The following is a 10,000-nucleotide window of genomic DNA, read 5'->3' on the forward strand; positions in this document are numbered from 1 at the left end:
GAATTATGTGCCAATGTCATGCCTGTCTCTAAATCGAACCTAGCTAAGCTTTCGGTGAGGATGTTTTTAATCCCACTGTGCCAGCAGTCAATAGTGCATACAAATGTGAATATGTCGCTGGTGCTATGTATTCATAAAGGGATTTTTTGTTTTGTTTGAGAAGCTTCTCCCCCAATATTCCTTAGGGTCAGTCTGCTAAAAGTTACATTCAGGATTTTCTGACAGTGGGGTGCGAAAGTGGTCCAGAGCATTCATTTAATGACTCAAATAAGTGTCGGTGGATGGATTCAGAAGTAATTATTATTATTTTTCTAATCCCATAGTGTCCCTTTAAAGGTTGATTACCAATTAACAATTACTTTATAGGCTTTAGTTGTGGTTGTACCAATTTATGTCTGCGCCCCCAAAAAAGTCTACGTCTTAATCGGTTTTAGTCTTTCACAAATCATTTTTGTTAGTCAGAATTTAGTCGACTAAAAGTTAGTTCTTAGTCTTAGTCGCCTTTAGGCTTTCACAAATCATTTTTGTTTAGTCATTATTTAGTCGACTAAAAGTCCTCAACATTTTAGTCTCGTTTTAGTCTTTCACAGATCATTTTTGTTAGTCAGAATTTAGTCAATTAAACTCTCAAAGGGTTAGTCGACTAATATATTTAGTCTTAGTCTAGTCGACAAAATTAACACTGCCTGACACACACCCTGGCACGCGCGCACACGCACACAAGTTTTCAGCTTCAACTTGCTCTGGAACTTGCGCTTCACAGCATGTGTGTTTAATACCTTTCGGCTTCAGTTTGCTCTGGAACTCGAGTGTGTGTGTGTGTGTGTGTGTGTGTGTGTGTGTGTGTAAAATATCTTTCAGCTTCAGTTTGCTCTTTAACTCGAGTGCGTGTGTGTGTGTGTGTGTGTGTGTGTGTGTGTGTGTGTGTGTGTGTGCGTGCGTGCGCGTGTGTGTAATACCTTTCAGCTTCAGTTTGCTCTGGAACTCCCTGTCGATCTCCTCCTTGTTGAACTGGGCGTTGGCACTCTCAAAGTCGAAGTCTTTCTCGAACTTCATTGGTCCGTCGCGACGCACAGAAAACCGCCCACGCCCCCGATGCCCGCCGCCACGACCCCTCCGATTGGCCATCCCACCTAAACCAGCCAATAAGGAACAAGGGAGGTTACCACCCAACATGACATCATGACAGAGCGTAAAGACTAGAGATGCACCGGATCCTGATTTTTAGGATCCTGCCGGATACCGGATCCACTGCTTAAGAACCTGCCGGATCCGGAACCGGATACCGGATCCTATGTAAGGGTTGAAACACATAGCCAACTCGCACACGTGGGCCCTTTTTATTACGTTGGCGCAAACTATTTTTAAGACTCATTGGCTTACTGCCACACTGCCTTCAACGATCGCTTCCAAAGGGCTTTCACTCCATGCAGCGATTGGGGTTGTGAAAGACTGACTGAAAAGCCTAGACTATGTAAAAAGTAGAGATGCCCCAGATCCTGATTTTTAGGTAACTGCGGATCCACTGCTTAAGATCCTGCCGGATCCGGATAGTCTGAAAAACCCTATTATCCTGCCGGATCCGGAACCGGATCTTGGATCCTGTACATCTCTAGTAAAGACGACACGCTGATTTGTACCGACTTTGTACCTTTGCTAGTCATGGTCAGGGCACAATTTAGCAACAAATTCGCCAATCCCTTGCTCATATCGTTGTCCTTGGCAAAAGTAAAGCAGCAGGAACATTGGCCTACTGACAGCTTGTTTGAAGGACGTTTTCAAAATCCCCCAATGTCAAATAACAACAGAAAACATAACAGAAAAAAACAATATCTCTAAATCTGGACACACCACCTCACACTCAGTTTTTCTTATGTCTTTTATTCTATTTCTCATTTAGTTTTATTCCTTAGTATTCCTGCCTGTGCTGCGCTCCACTGTGCTTGTGAGCGCCAGGTATTTAGCCAGGCCCAGTAGTGGGGGGGCCAGTGCCTCCCTGTAGCTCTGAGTCCAGCAAGGCTGCTGGGTTTGGGGGCTCTGGGGGATGTGACCCCGTATCCCTCCCTGCGTTTGCTGGGTTTGGGGGATGTGACCCCGCATCCCTCCCTGCGTTTGCTGGCTTTGGGGGATGTGACCCCGCATCCCTCCCTGCGTTTGGGGGTTCTGGGGGGTGTGACCCCGTATCCCTCTCCGCGTTCGGGGGTTCTGACCTTTATTGGGGTCCTGGTCTCCACTGCGGCCGCCCTGGCCCTCCGAACCCGGACGAGGAAGCTTCTGGCCATCACCTGCACACACACACACCATTACATTAGGCAGATTGTTTTAGTCAAAGAGACTTATATGGAGAACATAATCACTCACACACACACACATGCACACACACACACACAGGATGAGGCCCCTTCTGACCATCACCTGCGCGCACACACACACACACACACACACACCGGACGAGGCACCTTCTGACCATCACCTGTGCACACACACACACACACACACACACACACACACACACACGGTGTTGTGACTGACCTCGGTTGCGCGGGTCGAGGGCGTCTCCGGCTCCTCCCGGGGGCTTCTGGGTAGCGGTTGCCGTAGCGCTGGGGCGTGCGGGGCTGCGCTGGCCCACGGGGAGAGGAGGGGCGGGGCCGGAGAGAGGAGCCGTCTGGACTCCAGCCTCCAGAGACGGACTCTTACGCAGCGCGTCCAGAGAGGAAGGACTACTGCGGCCTGGACACACATGCGGACACACAGACACGCGGGGACACACACACACAGACAGACAGCAAAGAATGGATGAGTGTGTGTGTGTGTGTGTGTGTGTGTGTTCTGTGTGCACACCAATCCCCAGCTGGTGAGTGGGTGAGTGAGTGAGTAAGTGTGTGATGGGTGCTGTGGACCACAGCAGAAGTTTGGGACCCGTAGAGTAGTGTAGTATAGAGTACCGGTATTAGAGTAGAGTAGTACAGTGTAGAGTAGAGTAGAGTAAAGTAGAGTGGAGTAGTAGAGTAATGTAATGTAGAGTAGAGTAGAGTAGTATAGAGTACCGGTATTAGAGTAGAGTAGTGTAGTAGAGTAGAGTAGAGTAGTGTAGTAGAGTAGTGTAGTATAGAGTACCGGTATTAGAGTAGAGTAGTACAGTGTAGAGTAGAGTAGAGTAAAGTAGAGTGGAGTGGATCATTAGAGTATAGTAATAGAGTAGAGTAGAGTAATAGAGTAGAATTGAGAAGAGTAGTGTAGAGTAGAATAGAGTAGAAGCGTAGTAGAGTGAAGTAGTGTAGTGTAGAGTAGAGATGAGTAGTATAGTAATAGAGTAAAGTAGAGTAATAGTGTAGAGTAGAGTACAGTAGAGTACAGTAGAGTAGTGTAGAGTAGAGTAGAGTAGAGTAGAGTAGTACAGTATAGTAGAATAGAGTAGAGTAGAGTAGAGTAGTACAGTATAGTAGAGTAGAGTAGAGTAGATTAGAGTAGAGTAGAGTAGAGTAGAGTAGAGTAGAGTAGAGTAGTGTAGTGTAGAGTAGAGTAGAGTAGTAGAGTAGAGTAGAGTAGAGTAGAGTAGAGTAGAGTAGAGTAGAGTAGAGTGAAGTAGAGTAGAGTAGAGTAGAGTGAAGTAGAGTAGAGTAGAGTAGAGTGAAGTAGAGTAGAGTAGAGTAGAAGCGTAATAGAGTGAAGTAATGTAGTGCAGAGTAGAGTAGTAGAGCAGAGTAGAGTAGAGTAGAGTAGAGTAGAGTAGAGTGAAGTAGAGTGAAGTAGAGTGAAGTAGAGTGAAGTAGAGTGAAGTAGAGTGAAGTAGAGTGAAGTAGAGTGAAGTAGAGTAGAGTAGAGTGAAGTAAAGTAGAGTAGAGTAGAGTAGAGTAGAGTAGAGCAGTAGAGTACAGTAGAGTACAGGGTTATTGAGTAGAGATGAGTTTGAGAATGAGCAGGTGCTAATGTCCTGTGTAGAGTAGTGTGGAGCAGAGTAGTCGTATGCCACCCCTCTCCTCTCCTCTCCAACGCAGCACAACGCTAAACTAGACAGTCCCCCCAGGAAATCGCGATGTTGCGATCGCGTCGTTTTTCGCAACTTCAATGAATTCCCGCGAATTCTGCGCGAGAGCGCAACTTTAACCAATCACCGCGATTTCCCGCAACTTTGAACACTTTGAACCAATCCATGTTGCGCTGACTTCACTGACGTCGACAAACTTCCTTTCAAAAAGGATAATACAATAAAAAATACAATAAAAAAGTAACCTAGCAATCAGTCCCAGCACTTTACTATGCATGTACAAAGTTGTCGAGGGCGAAAAAACAAATAAATACGAATGTAGGAAACACCATGTTCTCATTGCGCGTCTGCTCGCATGGTCACAGGAGGGAAAATGTATGACTACTAGTCTGGCATAACCAATAGGCCTACATTTTTAAAATGTGGTAGGCCTACATAAATATATAGCCTAATTAACACTTCATGACAGTCATCTAGGCTACATTACGCCAAGTATAGGGCTCCTACAACAAGATGTGTTTTCTTTTTTCTAAAGCGGTCCACCTGCTGGACCACTTTGGTGTTTGACTTGTGCGCATACAGAAGGCAACATTTTCCCTCCGAATTGAGATGCGCAAATGCCTTGTCCACAACAAAGCAGTAATTTCCATCCTTCATTGTGAATGCTGCGTGCGTGCCTGGCCGATATAGTACTGTCTTTCGCGCAAATTGGGCTATGGCTGGATCAGGGTTCACGTTAGCCGGCTGTGGCCGGACATTGGCCGTTTGCATGCATGAATGACCGGCAAAATAAAATGTGCGACAAAAATGACTGCAATCAGTCAGTAAATAATATTAGCTCATTTTAAATAGGCCTACTTAACGTTACAAAAGACCAGTAGGCCTAATATGAAACTGAACAAAACTGAAAATATTTGTGAATAGCCTATGTAAATGAACTTGTCATAAGCAGCACGCAATATTGCTTGCGCTCTCGTCCCCACCGTCGTTGTCCCCAATCACGTTATGCTTATAATCACTTGACTCACGCTGGCTGCTGTGCTGTCGAGGAACGATTCTGTTTTGTTGTGGGCTATTTTTTACCAATATATCAGTGAACACAACAAAGGGCATTGCATTTGCAAAACCGTTTCATGCCCTTTGAGAAGTCAAGCCTAACAGTTTGGGACTCAATGGCATGCGCAGCATTGCATCACTTTCACTTTTACCTCTGCTGAAAAATGGTGGTGGATCTCCAAGTAGGCTACAGCCTACAGAGGGTCAAGTTAAACATTCCAGAGAACGATGGACTCGCCAGAAGTCCCAGTGAAAGTGCATGCAGGGCTTTAGCCTATAACTGTTTTCATCACCGGCCAAAACGTGTAGCCCATATGAGCATCGTTGACAGCTGAGACCTCCGTTCTGCAGGCGACGTGGTGTTTTATAGATAACAATGTCGTCGTCTTTTATATTCACAAGAGCACCAAAATTAATATAATTTCTGAGCATTATTCAGCAAGCACCCTTCACAAAAGGAAATCTGTGAACTCCATCCTCGTTACATTGAATGATGATCATCAGCCGGACGGCGCGGGAGAACAAAAAAAAAAAACCTAGGCTATGCCTTCTTTCGAAAGCGACCCCTCTCTCTGCTTTTATTTGTGTTGCTTTTGACAAGCTTGAAAATTAAACGCCGACACAGGCAGGCTATGTGTAGCAGACGACTCACATTAACCAGGATTTCAGTCAGTTCCTGTCGCGCAGCCTCTTCAACTGGGTGGACATGCCCAATTCCGCCCGCCTACTTATAGTTAATTATGTAGGCCTATCCACTTTTTTTTAAGTCAGGAATGGATATCGACATGATACGAAGTTTGTATGCTTACAATTTGAAACGGTGATGACATTTAAAACAGAGTCAAACGGCCATAAACAGCATTTATAATGAAGGGTGTCGTAATGGCAGCATGAAAGAGATGGAACTTTTCACGACGACATTCTGGCTAAAAACTCGCCCAGGCAGCTTCCCTGCTTTGCCTAAGAACCAAAATTATAATATAAAAATGGAAATAATATAAAAACACCAGAGGACTGGAATGTGGCAGTGTCCTTTACTTTCAAGCGTGGGGAAACACATTAAAAATAGCACCAAAAATCGCACCTTTCACTTCATGCCGCAACAAAATCGCAACAACACAGTAAGAAGCTCCGCAACTTTTATCGCGATTTTCTGGAAATCCTCGTGCACCATCTGGCAATTCCGACCGCGATTTTTTTAGAAAATGCCCGCGATTTCCTGGTGGGACTGACTAGAAAGACTAGTGGTGTTTTAGTGAGACCCATCTCCAATGCAGCACAACCCATGCAGGAATCACCCCAGTCCAACCCAGTCCAACCCAGTCCAGGACAGGACCAGAAGACACTGCAGTGATTTAGGTGCTGATTACAAGTAGGCAGATATTACAAAACCTACATATTATGAAATCAGGATATCATTAAATCAGGATATTATTAAATCCAGATATTGTGACGGGTGTGTTTTAGACTCCTAAATGGGATACATTTTTACCTCCGCCAAGGAGCTCATGCTCATGAACGGATTTGGATGAAACTTTATCGAGTTGTTGGAAATGACAAAAGGAACAAGTGATTACACTTTGGTGGTGATCCGCATCAGATCATAATCCATATCCAGGATTTTTTAAAAAAGGGATAGAGAATTTTGACATTCCAGTTTCTAACTCCATAAAAAGAAGGCAGAAAGACTTGGGGGAAGAAGATATGGTGTAATAGAGTGAAATGTTGTATCAAACAGCTTCCTTGGCAGAGGTCTGCACTCAGAGTGCTCTATTTGTGTCTTGAAATGCGCATCCCAACAACTCCAGTTTACTGGTGAATAGAGAGGCCAAAACTAAACCCAACACGTTTTCAAAACTATCCACATAGGTGTAAACAGCTTCTTCATTCCAAATTGGGTTCCGGAGTCAGGGTTAGCTTGGTTACGCATGCAAGATCACCCCACCGCACCGCACCGCACCCAGTGCCTAGCAACTAATGATTGAGTTCCAAAGGGTCGCCATGGTGGGTCAGCTGAGTGCTGCGAGGGTTACCTTGGTTACCGTGCGGCCCTGCACCCCGCCCCAGCGGAGGGTCAGAGGGCAGAGCGGTGCCCACGCTAGCAGACACCGGCCCCAGAGAGAGGGGCAGGGGGGGCCCCGCGCCAGCACTGGCCAGAGACAAGCCCGGGGCAGGGCCGGGGTCACTACCGAAGCCTGTGGAGCAGGAGGAGGAGGAGGAGCAGGAGGAGGAAGAGGTGGAGGAGGAAGAGGAGGAGGAAGAGGAGGAGGAATAAGAGGAAGAGGAGCAGGAGGAGGAAGAGGGGAGGAGAGGAGGATAAGGATGAAGAGGAGAGGTGTAGGAGGGAGGAGGAAGAGAGGTGTAGAGAGGAGAGAAGAAGAGAATAGGAGAGAAGAGGAGAAGACAAAAGAGAAGAGAAGAGGAGAGAAGAGAAGAGAGGAGAGATGAGAGGAGAGGAGAGGAGAGGGGAAAGGAGAGGGGAGAGGAGAGGGGAGAGGGGAGGAGAGAAAAGAGAGAAGAGGAGAGGAGAGAGGAGAGGAGAGGAGAGAGAAGAGAGGAGAGGAGAGCGGAGAGGAGAGAGAAGAGAAGAGAGGAGAGAGGAGAGAGGAGAGGAGAGGAGGAGGGGAGGAGGAGAGAGGAGAGGAGAGGAGAGGAGAGGAGAGGAGAGGAGAGGAGAGGAGAAGAGAAGAGAGAGGAGAGGAGAAGAGAGAGGAGAAGAGAGAGGAGAGGAGAGAGGAGAGAGGAGAGAGGAGAGGAGAGAGGAGAGGAGAGTAGAGAGGAGGAGAGGAGAGGAGTATGGGCAGCTGCTTTACTACATGGCTACATAGGCAGAAGCAAAGGAAATGCAACACAAAGACAAGAGCACAATACACACACACACACACACACACGCACACACACCAGGGCTTGACACTAACAATTATGCTTGCCGGCCACTGTGGCTTGTAGTGGCTTTCCTGAGTCACTAGCCATCCAGATATTCTACTCGCCATAATTTTGAAATTATTTTTTTCTTTATCATGACGTTGTTCATCTAACCTGAGAAGACGAGGTGTTAAAGCAATAAGATGAATGCATAGCTTTCTACACTGAAATAAAATAAAAAAAGTAATAAAAAATAGAATGCAGAATATATGCTATTCTGGTATGTCATACCATTGAATAAGCTTCCTGCCAAATTGGCTAGTGGCACTGAAACTGTCACTAGCCACAGCCAAGTTTTACCAGCATTTGGCCTGTTGGCAGGTGCCAGTGTCAAGCTCTGACACACACACACACACACACACACACACGCACGCACGCACGCACGCACGCACGCACGCACGCACGCACGCACGCACGCACGCACGCACGCACGCACGCACGCAAACAAGCAGAACACAAAACTAGAAATGCATTCTCACAGAAAATGCTGGAAGCGGGCTTGCCTTTTGGGGCACAACCCATGCAGGGATCACCCCAACCCAGTCCAACCCAGTCCAACCCAGTCCAGGACCAGTAGACACTGCAGTGATTTAGCTGCTGATTACAAGTAGGCAGATATTACAAAAACTACATATTATGAAATCAGGATATTATAAAATCCAGATATTATTAAATCCGGACATTGTGACGGGTGTGTTTTAGACTCCTAAATGGGATACATTTTTACCTCCGCCAAGGAGCTCATGTTGTTTCAGTCACATCCATCTAAGAACGCATTTGGATGAAACTTTATCGAGTTGTTGGAAATGACAAGAGGAACAAGTGATTACACTTTGGTGGTGATCCGGATCAGATCTCAATCCATATCCAGGATTTAAAAAAAAAAAAGATTCACCATCGCGGGATAGAAAGAATTTTGACATTCCAGTTTCTAACTCCATAAAAAGAAGGCAGAAAGACTTGGGGGAAGAAAATAGGGTGTAATAGAGTGAAATGTTGTATCAAACAGCTTCCTTGGCAGAGGTCTGCACTCAAGAGTGCTCTATTTGTGAGTGCATCTTAATATGTGACCTTGCCTCCTCCACTTGCCTCCTCCACTCGCTTCTCGTCATGATGACATCACTGACAACAGCATTATATTTCAATATCTTGCAAAAGCTCAATTGTAAACTCTTATTCTCATTTGCAATTGTTATGGTGAATGAAAAACAGTCCCTCAAAAGTTGTTGTGGCTAGGCTGACAGCTGGGAAACTTTATCGTTTTCTCCACGGAGGAGGGGCCAGGAGGCGGAACGAGGAGACAAGCGCAAGTGGAGGAGGCAAGGTTACATATTGGGATGCACACTGTGTCTTGAAATGCGCATCCCAACAACTCCTGTTTACTGGTGAATCGAGAGGCCAAAACTAAACCCAACGTGTTTTCAAAACTATCCACATAGGTGTAAACAGCTTTTTCATTCCAAATTGGGTTCCGGAGTCAGGGTTACCTTGGTTACGCATGCAAGATCACCCCACCGCACCGCACCGCACCCAGTGTCTAGCAACTAATGATTGAGTTCCAAATGGTCGCCATGGTGGGTCAGCTGAGCGCTGCGAGGGTTACCTTGGTTACCGTGTGGCCCTGCACCCCGCCCCAGCGGAGGGTCAGAGGGCAGAGCGGTGCCCACGCTAGCAGCCACCGGCCCCAGAGAGAGGGGCAGGGGGGGCCCCGTGCCAGCACTGGCCAGAGACAAGCCTGGGGCAGGGCCGGGGTCACTACCGAAGCCTGTGGAGCAGGAGGAGGAGGAGGAGCAGGAGGAGGAAGAGGAGGAGGAGGAGAAAGAGGAAGAGGAGGAAAAGAGTAAGGAAGAGAAGGAGGAGGAAGAGGAGGAAAAGAGTAAGGAAGAGAAGGAGGAGGGGGAGGAGGAAGAGGAGGAAGAGAGTAGAGGAGGAGGAGGAGGGCAGAGGAGGAAGAGAGTAGAGGAGGAGGAATAAGAGGAAGGAGAGGAGGAGGAGAGAGAGGAGGAGAAAGAAGAGGAGGAAGAAGAGGAG

General features: G+C 46.8%; 1 protein-coding gene across 2 annotated transcripts in view; it reads right to left on the reverse strand.

Moving 5' to 3' along the window:
* lsm14ab (LSM14A mRNA processing body assembly factor b) overlaps nt 1-10,000 on the reverse strand; it is a 21,919-nt gene that overhangs the window by 5,795 nt on the left and 6,124 nt on the right. For both annotated transcript variants that reach the window (XM_063192914.1, XM_063192913.1), the window contains exons 4-6: nt 2,533-2,730; nt 2,211-2,285; nt 960-1,133 (exon numbers count right to left, since the gene is read on the reverse strand). In XM_063192914.1, the coding sequence (XP_063048984.1) occupies nt 960-1,133; nt 2,211-2,285; nt 2,533-2,730 (447 nt within the window). The remainder of the gene's footprint in view (nt 1-959; nt 1,134-2,210; nt 2,286-2,532; nt 2,731-10,000) is intronic.

This window comes from Engraulis encrasicolus, unplaced genomic scaffold (assembly GCF_034702125.1).
Source record: "Engraulis encrasicolus isolate BLACKSEA-1 unplaced genomic scaffold, IST_EnEncr_1.0 scaffold_26_np1212, whole genome shotgun sequence".
Taxonomy (NCBI): domain Eukaryota; kingdom Metazoa; phylum Chordata; class Actinopteri; order Clupeiformes; family Engraulidae; genus Engraulis; species Engraulis encrasicolus.